Raw genomic sequence first — 22,257 nt, forward strand, 5'->3', positions numbered from 1 at the left:
TTGGTTTTATCTTTGATCTGCAAGTGATGCCAGTTTAAAACCAAAAATGACTCTGTTTTTGCTCCAGTGGCTGCATGAGCCTGAAGTCTGGAGGTGAGCTGTATAAACAAACTATTAAATATTTGCAGACAGTGTTGAGCTGCAGGTTGCATACCATCTGTCAGTGGTGCACCAGTGCCTGAACTTTGGTTTCAGATTAAAATCAAACTGTAATATAGCACAAGAAAATTGAATCGATTGTTCTTTTGATACTTCGAAGTTCCGATTTTTTATTTTTTAGTTCTGCTGGCCAACCCAATCCCTTATCTCACCCTTGCCAGATGGGTCATCGCTTTTGTTCTTTCAATATTGCATTCACAGACACAACAGAGGTGAGAAAATGACCTTGTGTACCAGACGAGAGGGGACTGTTTCTCAGCGTGCAGAGAGCAAAATGAGGTGAGCGGCAAAACTCAGACACCTCTGCAAGAGGTAAAGCCAGATAAAAGTGTTTGATTGGATTTCATCGGCTGGAGTGTAAAGGTGACACAATACAAAACAATATGGATGCACCGAAGCGCTTCACTGCCAAGATATAATAGAGTACAAGATCTGCTCATTCCCGTAAAAAACAAAGATGGTTGTAGTCCAAACAACGACAGAGATGTTAATTTTCCTCACTTTATTAAGAATGGAATACAACAGCAGGACAAAAAGTCATAAGAACACCAAAAAAGGTGGATGAAATATCAAAGGGACCACGGACAAAAAAATTTTGACATTCTACCCATTGTGTAAATACAGCCGTGCAAAGATCGAGAGGATTTAGCATTTCAGATACAATCAAAGAGTTTATCTTAGGAAAGTATTGTATAACCCCATCCACATTATCTATATCAATGGGACGCATTCATTAGCTGAGAGTTCTTATGGGGGATGGGGGAGATATTTGAGTTGGACAAGGTCCAGGTATTGATCAAGGATCAGCCAATAAGAAACACCACAATATTTACATTACAGAGATTAGAGGCAATCAAAGGATTAACTTTGTTACTGAGTGATTGTAGGAATCGTATAGAAAAATGATGTTACGGTGGCTCTTTGAAATGTAAGTAAAAAACGAAAACATACTCACTAGCAAATGACGGATAATAAATAGTAACATTACACAAAAACAGAACGAATATTAGTAAAAAGCAGAGAAAGTAACAGCTAGAGTACACATAGAAAAAAGCTGAATGTTATCAGGACTGAATGCGATTTTGCAGCAAGTACGTCTGTGCTTTGTAAACAGAATGCTAGGATGAAGAACGAACCAACCCTTCTGAAAAAAGTGACAACACTTCTGTATATTGTCTCTTACATGCACACTCACACACACACACACACACACACACACACACACACCTTCACATGAGTTATCAGAGTGACAGACTATCTGACAGGGAGGGAAGATGTTAGAACAGTTCAAACGTATACATCAGGAGGAATTAACCTAGACTGAGCATGTTAGAAGCAGAAAAGAGGATTAGGATGGTTATGTGAACTACTGTCCTTCTGTTCGGGCCACGGTTAGCACCTCGGCATTGCAGGCGTTGTATTATTTGGTTCAGTAGTAGCTGTGTGCCTCCTCTCTGGCCCGGTGTCCCTCTCCTCCATGTCTCCTGTGGCTGCGGCGCTCACGGTGCTGATGGTGGTGACGTCTGTACCGGTGCGACCGTCGAGCTGAGTGAGAGCAGAGCAGAGGGCAGCAAATGTGATTACCAGGATTTATGATTGTATATAAATCAAACTTATACAATCGTTCTATTATTTAACCTGGCAAGTAGAACATAATATATTCTATTTAGCCTGGCAGGGGGGTGGATGATAAAATAAAGTCAAGTGAATCCCCGAAGTGAAGTAAACCTAGAGCAGTTCACACGGAGGACTCACACTTTGTGCAGATGATCTTGGGTCGCTCCCAGGTCCCGTCGGCTCTGCAGCGTGCGGTGGGGATGTGGCGCTGGTAGAACCCTTCGGAGCATTGGTAACGGACCACGGCGTGGATGTCATAGTGGGACCTCCGCCGACCAATCAGGTGGGCGTTCTCCACTGCTGGCGGAGTCCCACACAACACTGACCAACACAGAGGGGAAAGGATTCTCAGGTTTGAAGTACTTGATCTGATAAATGGATTCAAAATGAAGTGAAACATGATCCATTGCAATGAGTAAGTAAATCACATAAACCCCCAAAATCATGAAACCAGGAAACCAAATGCATGGGACGTTACTTCCCTGATGAATTTCCATGATAAAATATCCATCTACATCCATTGTGTGAGTGAGAGAAGTGCCTGCCTCTATAAAGACTCACTGCATGTACACAGTGATGCCTCTAGATGGCAGTCTTGCCAATAAATGTGTGAGCAGAGCCGCAGCTGGTCAGAGGGAGGTGATGGAGCTCTGCAGCAGTCCAACAAAACACAAAGCCCTCATCCTCACTCCTGCTGTCCTCCTCTTTCACTCCACCTCCAGCATCTCTCTCTCTCTCTCTCTCTCTCTCTCGCTCTCTGTCTCCTTCCCTAATTATCCCTCATCTCTGCATCCTACAACATATGATTTCCTTCTGTTCTGCTCAGTTGAGGGCAAAGAAGAAGGAAGCAGCAAAGAATCTCTGCTCATATTTGTGAACATCGCTGTAACAAAGCAATAAGAGCAGCGAGGACACTGCTGCTGTGTGGACATAAAGACCAATGGAGACGAGCCCCTGGGTGAGAAAAACCAATAAAGAGGATAATTGAGATTGATATTGCTCTCAGAAATCAATACAGATTTAAGCCAGAATTACAGTCACTTCACTTAGTTTGTCTTTTTCATCAACCTTTGGAGCATCTGCTGCTGTGACCTTCATGGAGGAGAAACAGGACTAACTGAAATCTGATAAAAGCCTGAGCAGTTTTGTGAGAAATGTAATGAAATGTTTTTGATATTAATACAAGATTAGCAGCTGTAAGTGATAAGTGGATGAAAACAGTTCAGGTCTTTATTAGGTTTTAAAACACATTTGTGGGTGCGTTACTTCTTCTGTGGTGTAACTTGTTACTTCCTGTTACTGTGCACAGGCTGTTTGTTACCTGTGCCTTTTTTGCAGATGTAGGGCAGGTTGTAGTTGCAGGGCACGTCGTTCCACTTGCCGTCCTCATGGGCAATGGTCACCACGCAGTCCTCCCCGCCCGCAAAGAAGTTGTCCGGCTGGCTCTCCCTCCAGTTCTCGTACACCTGTGCGACAACGAACGACACAGTTCAGCTGAAACGTCCGAACCCGACGTGATCAAAAGTGCCGGCTGGACGTTTCTCAGCCTGACCAGTTCATTGCTGTCCGTCCACTGGAAGTCTTCCTCCACTGTGCGATCGTTCAGGCCTATCCAGGCGTTGTCGTGACCCAGACCTGGAGCACCACACACATACCGTCACAATGAATCACTGAGTTACAAAATTACTGACATGAACTCACACACAGACACACACATTCCATTACTTTCATTGAGTTTTATGTCATTACCTCCACCAAGGGTATATTTCATTCAATTGTCACAAAAGTCTTCATTTAGAATGTCTGAACCAAGCCAGACAAAAGTTATATCTTTGTTTTTTGATATTATTTACTTTTTCTCCTATAATTGGCTTCCAAAGTTGAGTGGGCGTGGCTTATTCTTCAAAATGTGCTGCATCTCAGAAACAAATAAGTCTACTGTAACCAAACGTGCACTCATTACTTATGCAAAAGATCTATCGACCTGATGGTGGTGGTGGTGTGTATGTGTGTGTGTGTGTGTGTGTCTGTATGTGATAATGGTCTAGTCATGGTCCAGCCTTGGCGGAGGTATGTGCTCTTCCCTTCTCTCTCTGCTTCCTAAAATACCAGAAACTACCTCCCAGGTTTTAAAAGCACACACACACACACACACACACACACACACACACACACACACATACACACGCACACACCATTGATAAAGGCATGTTCAGTGGCAGAGGTGATGCTGCTGAGGTGGGCGCTGTGCTCTCTGCAGTCTTTCTCCGCATCCTCCCAGGTGTGTCGGTGGGTGAAATACCTGCAGGAGAACGCAGTGTAAGAAGTTATGAGGATATGAAAATGGATCTTTCTATACATCGTGCAGAGAGCCAAGTTTAAATGGTTTACTGTGCTGCTGTAAGGATAACTGGGGAGTGTAAGAGAGTGATGGAGATAGATGAGGCTCTGCAGGTAAATAAATTGCTCCCACTTTCTCATCGTTTCCCACCTGTAGCAGTGGCCGTGGAACTTCCTCCAGCTGAGCTCGCAACCTTCAATGTCTGTAAAGACGAATGGAAAGGAGGGAAGAGAGGAAGAGAGGGAAAGAGGGAAGGAAGGAGCAAACCAAATGCAAGTGTGTAAGCCGGGGAGACAGAGGAACTCCTTTTTGTGACAAATAAGGACAGAAATATACGACTCTGCCATCATGCGAGGACAAATACACGAAGCCTAATTATGTCGCCTCATTTTCAATTCACAGCACATGTGGGCCCTCTCGCTCCACTATTAGTATTCATTAATAACACCCATGCTTGTGGATTCATTTATAACTGCAAAGGTTAGATATTCATTAATCCACATTACTATTAGCATGCACACACACACACGCACACACATACACACACACACACACACACACACACACACACACACACACACACACACACACACACACACACACACACACACACACACACATACACAAGGAGGACTAAGCAGGAGCTGGTGCTGGCTGCTTGGGTTGTATGGTGGGCGATTACTTCAACAACCTACCACGAAATATCCCCATCAGTGTGTATGATGGGATGATGACAGAAAATGAATGTGACCGGGAGCCTGGGCGACTGTGTGTGTGTGTGTGTGTGTGTGTGTGTGTGTGTGTGTGTGTGTGTGTGTGTGTGTGTGTGTGTGTGTGTGTGTGTGTGGGTGTGTTTTATCATTTTCATGAGATTGTGTCAGTATGTGTCACCCTGCAGCCCGGTGACACATACAGATACACCCTCAGATAGCTGCAGGGGGGGATCAGCCTGTTGATACCAGGCTGTGACATATAGCTGTAACACACCCTCCACACCAATCAGGATTATCCTCAGCAGCAACACTGAGCCTGAACCTATTACTGCTGCTACCAGACGGCTCGGAATCCGCAGGTATGGCTGCACAAATGCTTCTAACAAACAAAGAGCATCTCGCTCTCACGTACTCCTTATCTGTTTGTGTGTCTCCCTCTCACCTTTCTCACACGTGTCCCCGCCATAGCTGGGCAAACACAGGCAGAGGAATGAGTCGATCTTGTCAACGCATGTGCCTCCGTTTTCGCACGGCTCCGACTGGCAGTCATCGATGTCTGTGACGGAGTTGGGGGGGGAAAGCAGTCAACACAGCTAGCAGAGCATTCACTTACTGGGCACCTTGTGAATCCACCCAGCACGAAAGCGTTAGAAACACATATGGTCACTGTTGCGTCCTATTGCAAGTGTTTTACTGTGACATTTCACCCTGAAGTGTTTGTATATTTGGATCACTATCCTAGACTAACTTCTGGGTGTCTTCTCATCAGTTTGAAGCTTGTGGGATGTTGCTCCATAATGGGAAATAGCTGAGCGAATGTGGTGGAGACACACATGCAGGGCGTTGCGAAATTATTGCATAATACATTTCTATTTGGTAATCCATTAGCATTTATCGTGGCATCCAAATGTTTCATTGAAAGGCCTGCAGGTGACTGAACACCAGATATCTCTCAAATGTTCCAACAAGCAAAATATAATATCAGCGACCTGGTTAAGACGTACATTTGACCAAATTCATGACATTTTGCAAAATTGCCGGTGCTTTCACTTCAAAGTAGGACGTTCAAGTAGGAAAACTGTGTTGTGGGCTTTGGCTGCCAATCAAGCACACAGGCTGGTAATTAGAGCTGCTTTAGAAAGTGAAACGTGTCCATGTTGGCTCTTCTTTCCCCTTCCTATCATAATTCAAACTGGGTGTGAGGAGAATGCAGATGCTTCTAATGTGCTCTGTATTCCTAATTCGTCCTGAGTCTCTCTAAGAGTCAGACACTCTAAAAGCCTTTCGAGGATTATTACATTGTGATGCTTGTACGGTGCTTAAGGTCAGCCGTGAAGTCTCGTAATCTCTTCTTTGGTCTCTCACCTCTGTGTTGTACTTTCAGAGTTTAAAGAAGGAAAAGTGCTGTATCTCTGAATCACAAAGTGACTCACTCAGTTCACCGCTCAGCAGAGAGGCTGACCCGGAACAGAAAATGTGAATTCGACCCCCCCACCCCCCCTTTTTTTTGGCAAATTTCCACCTTGATTAAGTATCCTGCAACAAAAAGCAGAGTCTCTGCCAGCCCACAGGCAGGTGGCGTCCAGCTGAATGTGCACTCTGACCTCTCTGTGAGCAGTAGGAAGAATGCTCTGCTGGGATCAATAAAGTATCACACTATCATTCCAAATGGAGGGCATGTAATCTTCTATTACCATAGTGGTTCTTTTTTTTTCTTTTTTCTTTCTACCCAAAGTCCACAGCAATCTATTAACACTCACAGGCAGAGGAACAGAACGAAAGCTTCTTAAGAGTTCAAACTTATTTCATAGAATGTCCTCAACCTTAACACTTGGTTCCAAGCAAAGGAGATGAACAGTGAAAAGGTTACAGGCTGGCAAAAGCTAAATGTGTTTGATGGATTCAACTACAGTGACCTTTAGCCAAGAGTCACTTAAAGTTGGTAATGAAAGCAACGATTCATTTAGATTTTCGACCACGCTTTAAATTTCAATGTTTCTTAATTTACTTTGCTTCTTTAGATTTTTTATTCCTCCTCAAATTTTTGCATCAAGATCCAAATTGAAATGAATTACACCTGTTACAATTGCTTTACTTGAGGACAGAGAGAAATGCGGCGGACAGGGGACAGACTGAAACCTGACTTAAATGTTAAAGTCTTAGACTCTTATTCTTCTTAAAGGTGCACATCTATAACTATCACAGCAAATGTGAAAAATGTGAAAACCTCATCAAACCACTGAGAAGAAGATGAATTTTTGGCTGTAATTTTGTGGTTCTATCAATATGCAGCATCAGGAAACGTGTAAAAATACTTGAATTAAAATTAAAGTGAAATAGCTGCTCTCCCAGCTAGTCACGGGCGGTGTGACCTTTGGGTGACCTCTAAACGGCTGACCTCCAAGCACTGCCGTCTCTCTTTCCCCATTAAAATAACCGCGGCTCTTTGTTCGGTGTAAAATGTCTGATCCACTCATTCTTCTCATCCATTATGCAGCGGGTGAAGCGGCTCCTCAGAGGGACAATACTGCAAATTCTGCAAATCCATACAAAGCCGTCCAGCCCACACACACATCAACTGCTGCCCGTCACTTTGATTGTCCGTCTGTCCGTCTATGAACACAGAGGACTTCAGACTTCAGACACGTGATGACGGCTCATCTGAAGTAGCCTCACATCGGAGCACTAACAACATCATCCCCTCGCCTAGCTTCTGAGGACAGGCGGCATTAGCCTTCATCATTCAGTGTCCAGTGATTTGGAGAGTTAGAGAGCTATATTCTGCAATCTCCAAAACAGAAATCTATTACTCACAACTTTCAAAAGTAATCTGTTAGTGCCACAGCCCAGCAGAGACGATATGTTGACATCAGCACTACTGCTCTCAGAATGACCCAGGACAGATTCAGAGGAACGTTCTAGAATCCAATAAAAATAACGGCCACCCAAGAATTGAACCTACACACATTAAATGGCCATAACAGTTTGCCTCATCAGTGCTACTTGCAAACCTCAATATCCAAAAAGCATTTTAAGGAGATTATGGTTGGTAAAATCCATCTTCATCCATCAAAGCAGTGTTGGAAGAGATTGACCTCTATGGACCACAATTATCACCCTACTGCGACATCCAGGTCCTGACCAGTTTCATGCGTGGGTTTGTGCCGGACGTGTGTGTAGGTGTGTACGTAAGCATGCAAGTGTGTGTATGAGCTTCATGCCGTCACTCACCAATCTCACAGTTCTCCCCAGCGTATCCTTGTGGGCAGTAGCAGCTGTAGCCAGTTCCCTGAGGAAGACACTTCCCTCCGTGCAGACACGGGTTAGTCACGCAGGGCTCCACCTCAGCTAATAAAGACAGATGGGTGGGGGTGGGGCGTTAATTAGGCATTCCAAACCAGGAATGTGGGTTAATTAGGAACACAGTACAGAGAAGCATCATTTCCTTTAATGTAGGTATGAATAAAACAGCTTTATATCTAAGCTCATAGCTCAACAGAGGCAGAACATATTTCGTCCCTTTAAAGTTTGACGCCTTCAACAGAACAGAAAACATATAATATCAAGGTATGAATGAAAAGTCCTTGCCATCATCGTGAGCTCCACCTAAACCAATAGTTACGACACACACATTCATATCCATTTCACTCTCTCTGTCGTTCAAAGGGATCAGAAGGCACAGAGCTTCAACCTCAACATCCACTAACAGCCACAGTTGTCATGGTTACCATATGGAAAGCGAGCCCTGGCTCACTCCGCAGAGTGTAGTGGGCAGCGTGAGAACTTCAGACATTAGATGTTGTCAACGGAGACGAGCAGACCTCCCGCTGAGCGCCCGGGCCCTGCTATTCAGCCCTAAATGTGTGCGTGTGTGGTCTCCCTCCACACATAACACATTTCCATATCAATTGACACACTACCATGTGTTTCCCTGCCCAGTCGCTCATTATTGCAACTTAAGGCCTTTGAAAAAACCAGCACTCGCTCATTGTGGCCGCAAAGCTTGGCTGTGGAAGTCTTTGTTCCACCGGCTTTCTCTGACACTGCGCGCTTCAGAGGGGCTGGTGTGTGAGGTCGGCATCATTATATGTGTGTACGTGTGTTTACACAGTGCGTTGAGCAAAAATCAATACCTAGGATATGATTAGCTCTGAGGTCGTTCCTGTCCAATAACTAACCAGAAGGAGACACCGCAAGCTCAAATCCGCTATTACCATCCAGCTAGGAAGCAGAAAATTAATCCCTGGGGCCAAAGGAAATTAAGCAAAGATTGAAGGATTTTCAATCATACGATTTCTCAGTAACCTCAGCTATAAATTGATATGAGTTTTGAGAGCTAATTCCCTGCTGATGGTTTGATTTCTGCTGAGGTCAGGTGCTAAAACCAGCCAAGCGTTGCACTAAATGCACGGGGGGGCCAACGCGTTCTCGCATGATGTGGATCAGTCAAGGTCACGGCAACCCACAACGAATATCAACTGTTATGACAAGAAGATTCACTGCAGTGTGTGTGTGTGTGTGTGTGTGTGTGTGTGAGAGAGAGATAGAGAGGGAGAGAGCGTCTGAAAGATAAACCTGGTGCGATTGGCCGTTCATTAAAGCGAATGGTGCAGAAAAATCAATAGTCTGTAGAAGGAGCAGACAGAGTGGACCGTCCCCTGCTCTGCTCAGCTCTGACACCATCGACACAAACAACAACAATAAGACGGCGACAGAAAAATCCAATTAATACATTTACAGCAACAAAGCAGTTAGGAGGACAACACTTTGCAGCTGCAGCACCGAGATGCCTCATATGTCCTTATCTTACAGTATATTAATCCACACATCACAGCACCGACACAGAGGAAGTTTCTTTGGTTTAGAGATACGATTATCAGATAAATGCGTCCTCCCTCAAGGTTTCTTTGAAGGCTGTGGAGGATCAAAGGAGGAAACAGAGAAGATCACTACAAATTGAGCACTACAGACAGATGGAGTGACAGAGATGTGCGTGTGTGTGTGCAACAAAACCCAGACAACGGGAGAGTGGGTGTGAAATAGCTTAGCGTTATGTGTGTGTTCGTCTTTGTATCCATCATGTATAGAGTTTGTGTCGGTATTTAGGAACCTTGAAAGGAACCTGCGTCTCCTCTCTACTTCTCTTTCATTGATTGAGCCGACAGGAGAAGTGCTCTCTGACCGCCATTATGAACGGCTCCAACAAAGAAGTGACAGAGCTGCGAGCGAGAGTGTGTAGGTGAGGGATGGAGGTGTAAGTCTCCGTCTGGTTTGTATAGGAAGAACATCGGTGAGGGAGTGTGTGTGTTTATGACCTTCTTCCAACATGGCTCCTGGGTTTCTCTGGCAATCAATCAACACTCATCCTTTCTTACAACACACCAGCACTCCAGATGTTCTTGGCTTCACGTCGATACAGTTTACAGCTGTTTTCCATCCGTGCCTCTATGCTCCAACCCCCCCCCCCCCCACACACACACACACACACACACACACACACTTCATGTGAGGCAGACAGCTCGACCATGCCTGCAGTAAACATGAGCTGTATTCAAAGGGAGAAAAATAAATCAGCATATAAATGTGTGATAGTGTGATGCCCACAGGGCCTCATAGTGCCTCCTGATTGGACGTTTCCTCTGTGCGCTCCAATTATCAAGTGTAAAATCAGCAGTAAACCAGGTGGGCAGCCAGAAGCTTCACTCTGATCTGATGCAGACCGAATCAACAGATTGTATAAAGCAGACGGAATGGTGGGAATAAAAGGTATGATGTTTGATCTAATTAACATATTTTTCTGAATAAATAAGCCAACGGTGAAGTCAACAGTGAACAATTCATGTTTTGCATTCAAATAGTGATTTGGTCGTGGAATAGCATTATTCACATTGTAAAACAGCAATTTTATTCATGGCATACATTATTAATGTCATCTTAACAGCCTTTAAGAGGGGACGTTCTGTTAAAGGGGGGCATGTCAATGATTTAAACGCTGTTTTTTTCATTTTCAAGTTTTTTTGGAACCTTTGCAATACTTTAAGAAACACTTTTACTATGCCTTGCCGTAGCACCACTGTGCAAACTGAGTAGAACTTGGCATTTTAAGTCACATACCACTTTCAAAATAAAACAGCAGTAATTATGGTTGAAACATAGTGACTTTGAGAAAGAGTACTAACCTGTTGGGCCCAGAGTGATGGCACTGAGGTTGAGTCCTCCTCTCCTTCCGTCCTCCTCTACATTGCCCGGTAACGGAGCCCCTGAGCCCACAGAAGGAGACCACCCAGGTTCTTCCTCCTGTGGGGACCGGGACGGTGTCGGAGGATGATCCAGAGGCCCCTTTGCCTGATTCTCGGCTCCCCTCACGACAGCTCTCTCCACCGGCACCCAGGGAAGTGACAATAGGGGGTCCTTGGAAGTGTCTGTTTCTGACTGAGGAGACAGAGCAACGTCTCCTGATCCCGTTTGGGATTGTGGTTGGTCAGGAGATGAGGGTGATGAAGTTGGGGAAGCGGTAGGAGGATGAGATGAGGATGGAGATTCGGAATGAGAGGAGAATTCAAAGGGGGATTGGGACGACGGGGAAAGAGACAGAGTTGGAGATGGTGAGGTTGAAGGTGACACAGATGGAGATGAGGACAGAGGTTGGGAAGAGTGAGGCGAGTGAGATGTTGATGGGGATTGTGACGATGAGCTGGATGAGGAATCCGACATTGATGACCCATTTGTGGACTGGAGAAAGCCGACAGTGGACGTAGGACTGGTGGTAGTGGTCTGTACTTTCCTATGTCCCCTCTCTCTAGATCTGGATCTTTCTCTGCTTCCACCTGGTCGCCGCGACACTTGTATCTCCCCTTTTGCTTCCACGCTGGTGAGTTCTCCACTCCCCTCCTCCTCCACTCTCCCCTTTTCTTCTCCTTTGGCCCTATCCTCTCCTCTGTTCTTCTTGCCCCTTCCTCTGCCTCCTCGGCCGCTGGCTCTCGAGGTCACCGTCTCCTCCCTCTTGTCATCTGCCTTGGTTGTAGTCTCAGTTTGTTGAGGAACAACCCGAACCCAGGCTTGTGATGAGGTGATTTCGGGTGTAGGATCATGGGTAGCAGATGTGTGGGTCTCTGAAACCACCCAGCTCCTCTCTCTCTCTGTAGACATGGGAGTAAGAGTAGAATCTGGAGAAGTAGATGCGAGATGAGCGGATGCATCAGTACTGGCTGATGTTGAATTTCCCCTCGAGGGACCAGCAAACCATGAACTTCTCCAAGAAAACAAACCTGCAGAGGGCACAAAACAAATGCATAGAAAGGAATGAGGGAAGTCAGGAGTGCAGTTACTGAAAGAAGAAAACTGTGCAAAACAAAGCCAAAAAGTGAGGAACAAAGCAAATATCATTTCATGTATTCTCTCTGCTTTGCCAGAACAGACAAAACAAACAGTTCCAGGCTTTTGTCTGAGCCACTTTCCTCTGTCAATCTGCCAGCAACATCTATGCTTCCATTATCAACAACAAAAGATTTGTGGATGCACTGTGAAATAACACACTTATAGTAAAGGTTTGGAAAAAAATGAGGATTTACTTCATGAAAGATTCATGTACGTGCGTTGAATATCAAACAAAGGAGATTTATGTATTGGTAGTTGCCTCTATTAACTGAGATCTATCCCACCTTGTAAAGTACAGAAGACGGGGGCATTTCCAGGCTTTGGGGATTTGCTATAAGTAAATTTGATGTCCAATAACTTGAACCTGGAAAATTATAATCAAAGCAATAATATTCTAAGCAAAACAAACATTATAATGTGAAACTCTAGTAGTGGTCTTTTGTATTTGAATGACGATTTTCATATGACCACGTTCAATTTCCTTGCTAATTACTTTTCGTTTTTCCAATTTCGTTCAAAACAATCTTTCATACCTGTATGGAGGACACTTCCTTGCATAGAACCAAGACCAGGACGCTTTTAGTATTACATTGTCCTTAATTTTCGGAAAGAATATTTATGTCTATAATTAAAACATTAATGACGGGCACTGAATGTAATTTTCATTTTAAGCACCAATCTGTAGTATTGTGTAGTGGGTGAAATCGCTGCTGCTCTGCTGTCCTACCTCCACAACTCTGCCAATTTGAGAACACTAGACATGATTGGCAACTGGGTGAGTCCAATTTTAGTAAATTGTAGGTGTGTTTTGGGCTTTAAAAGTAGTTTCCTTCGCAAATCGGATTTATCCAGTAGGAGGCACCAGAAAGACTGTATCGATTTCACAGAACATTAAATTGACTGATTTCTATCAAGATGTACAGAGGATTTTGGGCCAAAAAAGGTGTGACCTCGCTACATGTTGTCCATCAATGCTTTTCTAATAAATCCCCTCCAGAGTCTCGTTGGCACCATGTTTGTTGTTCCATCCTGCTGTGTCGCCCTACTGTTTACCCAACATCACAGAACAGAACAAATAATTCCCTTAATAGTAAGATGCATGCCAGTGCAAAAATAGTGTATAAGAACACACACAGCCTGATTTTAGCCTCGCTGCAGGGCTCTTCTCAGTGTTTCGTAACCTAAATGTTTTAACTTTGCTCTGTACTAAACTCCCACGCTGTCTTTTCTTGCTGGTCCGTGACCTTTGCACTGTTTGATTCCTAAGACATCAACACAGGTCTCCATTAATAGGTCCGGATTTTCTTGCCCAAGACAATCACCTGGCACTGCTTTCCTGCTGGGATTTGCTCTTTCATCAACTTTGGTAGCTTCCGTGGTCATCTCCTCCTTCTCCCGTTCACTTGGTGCTTGGGTTCCTTCCTTGTTCCCCTTCCCCACCAGGTAGCTCCAAGGCTTCCAAAGGGAATGGACAATCTTTGAGATCACCTAAACAATGAGTAGAATGAATGAAAATTAGATCATGCCACACAATCCTAACCAATTTTAAAAGCTTCAAACCAGATCAACCTTCTTCTCAGGGGCGGAGGTGACTGGAGGTCGGAGAAACTCCTCTGAGTCGGGGCCAGGCTCCAGTGATTCTCCCCAGTCTAAGGAGCGATGATCTGGGCTAAACTGGAGGGTCAAATAAACCCCAGAAGTCTCAGAAGACCAAGGGTCTGAGGCTGTGGGCGCAGTTAGGTTAATGATTATCATTGAAACATAATCCTCTGCCATCAATACAAGCAATCTACAGTACGAACGCCAATACTATCAATCAGCCTTACAAGCATCACCCTCATGAAAGATGGCCTCCTCCTCCTCCTCCTCCAGGTCACCCAGTCCTGTCCGGTTGGAAGGTTGAAGGTCAGTGTCATCTGTGTGCAAAGAACAGTTTAAATAGTTATACTTACAGCCATTTTTTGTTATTGAATGATCAACTCACTGACTTCAATGCATGATGCTGCCATAGACAAAATCTACTTAGCATAGACAAAAACCTTTGCCACTGGAGGTTTGCTCTGTAGTGAGGTTGGGACTAATTGTCCCTGAGGTGCTGGAATCACTTGAGCCTGTGAGGTAGCTCCAGGGCTTCCACAGGGAGGTGTAGATCTTAGAGATGGAGCCCGCTTTATTTACATTACCTAGAATACAGATTCCAGATATGTGAGGACGAGTGCTTGTCTGGTTTATCAGACATTGTCACAAGAAACAATTGTCACTGCCAATTTGCTTAAATTGCCCCCTTTTCCCTCGTTCTCTGTCTTGTTGTTCCATTCTTTTTCATTCAGTCTTTCTGTCAATTTCACAGGTACATGAGTGGAAATCACTGTTGCCATAGCTACTACAGTGGCAATGACATTTATTGTCATTGTTAGTGTCTTAACAGCAGTCAAGGCTTCCACATAAACAGCAGGAGAGACATTCGGGAGAGAAATGTTATATTGATGCACAATAGAATCTATTGTTATTTCCGATCTATACATCCCAGTTTAGAATGATGACTTCACACGGGTTATAAATTTACTTCACTTCACTCATTACAAAGACCCAGACTAAAATAGGATGTAAATGCAGCCAAATACCTCTGTAGCAGTAAGCATCGAAGAGCTCTGCAGCGTTTTCAGCTGTGCTGTTTGGTGTGATGGTGCGAACCCCAGGATGGTTCCCTCCACAGTCGGAGCGGGGCCAGATTACAGGGAAGCGGACACTACCGTCAGACAGCCAGCCGGGAGCGCAGCTGTCCAAACCGCCTTTCCACGCAAGGTAAAGCTGTCCCACCGTGGCCAACTGTCCCCCGAGGGAGACACAGCGGTCTGAGGCTGAGGACAGCGACAGTCTACCTGGAACTGAGGAGTGGAAGACCTCACCTGGAAAAAGTAACACAGGACAGGGGCTTGGCAATCAGATATTTGGCTGGTAGTGCAAACACAAAGGTACTACTAACCTTAATAGAATAGAATAGAATAGAATAGAATAGAATAGTTTATGTGTGTACCATCCAATTCGCTTGCAAAACAATACACGTCAAACAGCTCATTTGGATCCCTCTTCCCATAATTTCTGATTCCAGCTGAGTACTCCTTGTGTCCATAGCAACCAAACTCTGGCGACTGGACAGAATAGCTGGAGAGGAAACCATAAATAGAAGTTACTAATCATCATAGGAAATGAGTCGCATAGAGGTCTTGTGGATATTCACTGTATGAACTTTCTGTCCCATCTTTACATTTATTTTATTTTCATTAATGTCTGTTCAGAGCAAATTGTTATTTGCATTGTAAAGGGTAGATGGATGAAAGTTAATTAAAACACAATTAACAGCAACGACAGCAGTGAAGAAAATGCAGCGATAATGAAGTAAGAAAATGAGCAACTGAAGAAGGAAAAACTCGTGAGCAAGGCTGTGATGCTGTGACAACCAGACAACGGCAAATTAATATCTTCTCACCGGACAGTTTGGTCGTCCAGCCAGCCGGCAGCGCAGCTGTCAAAGCCGTCAAAATACGCAACCCACAGCTGTGCCGGTGTGGCGATCTGAGCAGAGTTTTCCTGGCAGACCTGCTGGGCGTCCTTGAATGAGAGGCCGTAGCGGTTGCCGGGGACCTGGTAGTGAAATACCACACCTGTGAGGGCGGAGATGGTAATGTAGCGAGGTGAACAATGGGACTTATTTCATAGATACACCAATGTGGCCATGAAATTCATAATCAATACACCAGAGTAGAAACTGATCAACTGAACTTTATGTGAGCTTCATGAATGATTGGAAAAGTCATCACTCTGCAACCTTAACACCTTAATTAAAGTATTGCACTAAAATCAAAAAAGAAAACACATCAACACAAACAGTTGGCTTTATTTAATCAGTGTTAATCATGTTTGTATAAAGAAGAAGCAAAAGGTTGGCAGCCCTCTTGTTTATGAGCTGTCACTATCTATCCATTCTACTTTGGGACACAAGGTTGGAATGTGAGGAAAACTCAAATCCATTCAGAAGTATTTTCTTTTTCTCATTTTTTTCTGGAATAAAGTGTTTCCTGGGGGAGCAGACACGAACATTTAGATTAAATAATTAAGTCTTATAATCAGATCGCCTTCGGTGGCTGCCGCACTTACCAGAAACCACCAGGGGCACAGTGACTCTCTCGTTGCCCATGACAACCTGACAGTGGTAAGTGCCTGAGTCGTTGGTACGGAGATTGGAGATCTCCATGGTAGCATTCAGAGGATTGGCTGCGAATCCTGGCAGCCTGATGCGTCCGATGAAAGCCTTATTCACCTTGATTACATCACCTTTGGCACACAAAGAGAGGCATTTATTCATTTAAAGGTTATTGCATTCCATTATTCTAGAAATAGAAAATAAACTTTGAAGGAGCTGGGGGAACGTTTTACATGGGTTTGCATTCTCCTGTTTGCATTCTTCTGTCACAATTTTTTGTTTTAAAGTGAATACATCTTTACATAATTTCTAACTGGCAGAAACAGGGTAGCTGACATCTGCTGGAATCTTACCTGATGAGGATTACTTTTCAAAATATAGCATTGTTATTGTCATATGTTGTATATTTGTATTGAATAAAACATTGGCCAGTGAGAAACCTACTATCCTGTCTATGGAACTCATAAACAACACCAGGAGGCCAACAGGAGCTATTTCTAACAGGTAAGGGATCAATCGACAGCTAAGGTTCAATTGTTTTCTCTTACCCTTAGCAGAAAGCAGAACCTGCTCCCGAGGTCCACCCTGTCCACCCTGTCCATCTGCAAGGGGCCAAAGACGCGTCCACATGAGGTGAGGACGCTGGCTGGAGGGAGGGCCCTGCTGGGTGAAGACACAAGGGAGGATAGCTTTGCCTGCCAGAGATTCTTGTACTGTGGGATGAGTGATCCTACGCATGTTCACTCTCGGTAAGGCCGCACCTGGAGAGCAAAAACATCAGAAGGAGAGTGACTAAGTTTGTGTGGGATTAGATACGCTGGAGGACATCATGCGTGCAGGTGTGATAAAACCGTTGAAATAAAAACTTTTCCTGTTCCGATAAATGATGTTCAGTTCATCGAAATGCACCAGATGTACGGAGTACGGGTCGACTGAGGAGCGGTACAGCAGATAAAAGATATTTGAATCAGTCATTCAGTTGGGCTGTTAGGATAAATGGCCTCCTCTGCAATGAGGTGCAGAGGGGACGTGTAGGCTGAACCTCTCACCAAGGTGTCAGCTAACAAGGCCTCAGAGATTCATTAGCAATTTCACTGTTACATTTCTTGTTTTATCATTCCAGTAAAGAAACACAGAGCTGGAAAGTACCAACAAAAGATTCCTGCGCTGCACACACACACAGTGCAAACTAATGACCACTGTGTTTCACTGCATTCAAAAGAATGACTTCCACATTAATTTTCCGTCACTCCTACACCCAATTTTGCTTCCATTTTCATGCAAAAGACGGCAACCCACCCCCCCGAGCATCAGTCTCACAGACGCAATCTAATGGAAAGAACTGTCACTGTAAAGATGCTGCTGTACACACTGTTATGTTCATGGTTCAGCAGAAAGACATCAGTAATTCACTCTGGTTGCCGTGATGTACAGGCTCTGTGTAACCATGACAACTAGATCACCTGTAAAGTACCCTCCAACCCACCAGTCCCCATCCCTTCTTCGCCTGTGGTCTTACAAACATACTTTACTTCATGTTTTGATATTTCATTGAGAGATTGATTTTGTGATACTTATGCAGAATCTGGTCTCCATGGCACATAAAGTAGGGAGCAGCCATATTAAGGTGGGGAAGGAAGAGCACAATGAAAAAAGGAAACGGAAAGAAGGATAATAAAGAGCTGAGGGGAAAAATAAGCAAAGACAGAGGGAAGGAAGGAAGGGAGGACGGGAAGGATGAAAAAGTCTCAGACAAACAATTCACCCAACAACAACCAGCAACAAAGGCTTCCCGTATGCCTTTGTTACATGTGCACAGGGAATTTAGTGGTGCGCTTTCTTGTTTTCACTGCATTCAATCTTCCATTCTTAATCAAATAAACCAAATTGGAGCAAACTAATATAGGCTTTAACAAAAGACGCTTATTTGGAATAATACAGTTAAGCTGCATGTTGGAATGGAATCCCCAATAGATATTTCCATCTGCATTTAGATTGGACTGTTCTCACAAGCTGAACCCCCCCGGGAGAGTCTCTATGCGCTCAGGACCCCCCTTCCCACCGCCTCCTCCCCAAATCAGAGGTAATCGGAAAATCACAAATAACACAGAGCGAGAGAGACAGACAGAGAGACAGAGAGAGACAGAGAGACAGAGAAAAAAGAGAAGGAGCGAGGGAGTCTGGCGTAGCGAGAGAAGGGAGAGGTAAGTAAAAGATGGAGCAGGAGGAAGAGGGGGAGTGGAGGAGATTGAATGGTGGGAATTGAGACGCTTTGGATGATAAATGTACAGAGAAGCGTGGCGGTGACAGATGGGAGAGGAGAGGAAGAGAGTGAGACAGGAACAGAGAGCTGGAAGTGACATGAAGGACACTGGCTGTCATTAACACATGCCATCTCTTATTCCTGTCACTCAGCCTCAAGGGTCCACTGAGATCCGTGGTTTACAGCCACATGCAGGGAACTATCAAGAGCATCAGTGTTTGTGCTGATAATAAATATACACACTCTCATACACATACACCCACACGGCTAATTTTTCATTTGCATTTGGCCTGAGCATGTGTTGAGGGCATGAAAGAAAGGCTCAGCTGGCTGGGTTGAGATCAAAACAGGACCCCTCTCTCCGTGAGGTGAAAGTGCTGCCCCCTATGCTGCAGTAACAGATGGACAGGCTGTGTTTGAATAGGACAGAAGATGGATTGTTGGACGGATTGAGTGTTGTTTTGTGTTGGAGTGTGCAGCAGAAGGTTTGGTTTGGACTGGAGATTAGGCATTGTTAGTGTGTGTGTGTGTGTGTGTGTGTGTGTGTGTGTGTGTGTGTGTGTGTGTGTGTGTGTGTGTGTCTGTCTGTCTGTCTGTCTGTCTGTCTGTCTGTCTGTCTGTAAGAGAGACAGAGATATAGTTTAATTTACTACCATTTTACTTTAGTACAAATCCAGGGTACCTGTACTTGCTGTTTACTGCTTCTCTGCTCTAATATTTCACATTTCACTGCTCTACACTATTATTAGACACTATTCTTTCTCTCATATTTTCAACAATAACTTCACTTTTTATTATGACAGTAAACTGATACCACAAACCATCCATTAAGCCCCAGTCCCAGTCTAATCCATGACAGTAACCACTTCTATAATCATCACTCCAGGTGGTGCTTCAGACACAGATTTTGACAGCTTTTAGACACAGCAACATTACTGCTGGGAAATTACAGCAACTCATGTTTCAACAAACAAAAGAAAAAACATGGGTCTGCATTCCACAATAGCATCCACACACAAACATGAGCACAAACGTGAATAGAAACTCACATAATGCACAGAAACACAATAGTTACTCCATGACGGCGACAGCAAGTTTGAATAGGACAGTGGTTCTCAAACTGCACCATTGGTGGTAAACCCCGATAAGAATTAAAGCAAATTTAACTGTACAACAAGTAATTAAATCAGTTTTTTAATTCTCTTTCAATAAAGAATTAGGCAGTTGTTTTTTTTCATAATACAAACTGTCCTGTGTATTTGCTGTACTAGACATGGGAATCAGTACTTAGATGTTGTGGTTTGAGCTTAACACTGATGTTACAAGCTGCAGCAGTCAGCTTAACAAAAGACAAGGGCAAACCACTGATACAAATACATACAAAACAACAACCCAAACAGTGAAACATTCTCCACATATCATTAATCTGGATAAGAACATCGCAGCTAATGGGCCATCAGCAGCACACAGGGATATCCGATCTCTCCTTCACTCTGTTTGCTTTATCATTTAACCCAGTGAACCAGAGTAGTTGCATTAAGACATATAAACCACTAACTGTATCATAAAATGCACCATATTTACTCATCATTGGACACTTGGACGCAACCATTTAGACAGAGGTCGACCTGCAACTTTAACAGCATATTAAGCACAAGGAGGAATTAATTTAGCAGGAAAAAGACACAATGTAATTTTAAAAACATCTGTTGAACCTATGTATCATGCTGTATATGTTTGTCATGACCGGCTGAAATCTGCTGATCTTTACATCAGTCATGCCACGATGCAGATTGAGTCTACGCATAGCAGAGAGTTCATTTACAGAGGGGTGGCCGCAGGTTCCTGGGCTTTTTGTTTACATTTGGATCACAGATTTGTGCAACTTGCGATTTCAGGGCATGAAGTAATGCCATAAGTTTTGTAAAGTATGTGGCGCTGTTTTCCATTTTAATATGAAATCCAGGCTGGTTAGCCACCACCATGCATAACAATTGCAAGAAAAGTAATTAAGGACAGGAAGTTATCTTTCCTGTAGGCAGTCAGCAACCTGCATGTGGGACCTCACACCTCGATACGATCCGCTCGAGACCTGCAGTACTGAGACAGTTTGTCTTTTTGTTCTATAATTGTGAATTTTATGCACCGATGTAATTGAACAGATGGTCGACTAAACTTGCATAAATGGACTTGGAGGTGTTCCAGCTCGGCCCCATGGAGGTTGTCTGCAAATACCCTCAGCATGTCAGCTCTCACTTACAAGACTCACATCTGTACACATGTCTCAGACTCACATCCTGTATGTCTGTGTGGGCACCGGTGTTCCATCCCTGCATCCACCCTCACAACACTTCCTTCAATCCTTTCTCTGAGTTTTCTGCCTTCCCTCACTGCATCCTTCCATCTCGTCTCGCACTGAAGTTTATCTGATCCTGTTGACTGTCTATTGGTTCTGTAGCTGCAGGGGATGAAGATTTAACTCTACAGGGAACAAACTCACCCAAGCCGGAGTAGAACAACAGCATCAGAGCAAAGAGGATCCGCCGCGGAACTGCACACAGACTGAGCTCCATCCTGGACCTGGAGAGAGAGAGACATGAAAACAGAGAGGAGCAGTGAGACAGGATGGAGAAGAAAGAGACAGAGTTCCAGACTCTACATTTCTATAAATCTCTTATCATTTCTGCCATCATAGGTACTTATGTGGTAAATCAAAACATGATGATTCAAGTGATCAAGCTGAAACCACTAAGCACTGCCATGCTGAAAGGTCAAAGTCTGAAATGAAATTTTAAAATAGAATTTCCCTCTGTTGTGCAAGCCTGGTGACACTAAGTTGGCGATTAATGTTTTCATGGTTGAAGCGATTACAGAGCAGCAATCACTGTCAGGGTTTGTGAAGAAGATGAGTCGGCACATTCAAAGAGAAGGAAACATCAACAAGAAAAAAATCAAAAATACTTGGCAGGTTTATGGAAAAAAAACAGGAGGAACTGTCAGAAAAGGAAATACACAGACACCAGGCTGAGGCTGAGGCTGAGGCAGAACAAAACATGGCAAGTTTATTTAAAAAATGAGAGCGAATCCAGGCAGAGGAAAGCTAAACTGAAACAATGGCACGAATGCAAGGCAGGATAAGAGAGAGGATAGGAGCAGGTGCGAGAGCAACAGTGAGGGAAGGGCTCTGATTGGCTGAGACTGTCAGGTGTCCTCCAAGGGCACGATCCCCATGGAGCCCAACCTTTAAAAAGAAAAGGCTCCTCTTCCACCAAGCGGAGAAACTTTTACAGCCGGTGGTCTTTTTACAGTTGTTCCTGGAAGCTGAGATGGTGGATACGCAGCTCCCCCACCCCCCACCCCCCCCTCTCTGATGCTCCAGTATGCGTCAGTCATCTTGACGAGCTGTCTGCCATCAAAGCAGCTCCTATGCCGGAGTGGAAGCAATCAGCACATGTGAAGAAGCTGCCATCTGACACTAAAAAGCAACGCTGATTTTAAAAGGTTTTCCCACTTTTTCACACTTGAGTTTCTTCTTCCTCTCATCTGTTGTCGGGGCTGATTCTCCCACATTACACTGAGCAGC

General features: G+C 44.3%; 1 protein-coding gene across 1 annotated transcript; it reads right to left on the bottom strand.

Annotated features, from left to right (window-relative positions):
- Positions 1 to 1,588: 1,588 nt before the first annotated feature.
- LOC142994102 (neurocan core protein-like) lies at positions 1,589 to 21,247 on the bottom strand. Its single transcript, XM_076144776.1, has 19 exons — positions 21,175 to 21,247; positions 16,960 to 17,172; positions 16,366 to 16,542; positions 15,698 to 15,872; positions 15,245 to 15,372; positions 14,832 to 15,116; positions 14,247 to 14,390; positions 14,034 to 14,123; positions 13,777 to 13,931; positions 13,530 to 13,695; positions 11,010 to 12,098; positions 8,062 to 8,178; positions 5,273 to 5,386; positions 4,268 to 4,319; positions 3,972 to 4,078; positions 3,329 to 3,411; positions 3,098 to 3,242; positions 1,915 to 2,097; positions 1,589 to 1,704 (listed from the first exon to the last, which is right to left on the bottom strand). Exons 1-19 carry the CDS (start codon positions 21,245 to 21,247, stop codon positions 1,589 to 1,591), a joined length of 3,612 nt encoding a protein of 1,203 aa, XP_076000891.1.
- Positions 21,248 to 22,257: the final 1,010 nt, after the last annotated feature.

Source organism: Genypterus blacodes, unplaced genomic scaffold, assembly GCF_046128005.1.
Source record: "Genypterus blacodes isolate CSIRO-AG114 ecotype Tasmania unplaced genomic scaffold, CSIRO-AGI_Gbla_v1 ptg000029l_1, whole genome shotgun sequence".
Lineage (NCBI taxonomy): Eukaryota > Metazoa > Chordata > Actinopteri > Ophidiiformes > Ophidiidae > Genypterus > Genypterus blacodes.

Excerpts from the sequence above, each read along its gene's own strand:
- LOC142994102 (XM_076144776.1), bottom strand. The coding sequence starts at position 21,247 with ATGGAGCTCAGTCTGTGTGCAGTTCCGCGGCGGATCCTCTTTGCTCTG. Across the intron at positions 14,391-14,831 it reads CGATGCTTACTGCTACAGAG|GTAATGTAAATAAAGCGGGC; the intron begins GTATTTGGCTGC and ends TCTGTATTCTAG. Across the intron at positions 8,179-11,009 it reads CATCACTCTGGGCCCAACAG|CTGAGGTGGAGCCCTGCGTG; the intron begins GTTAGTACTCTT and ends TGTCTTTATTAG.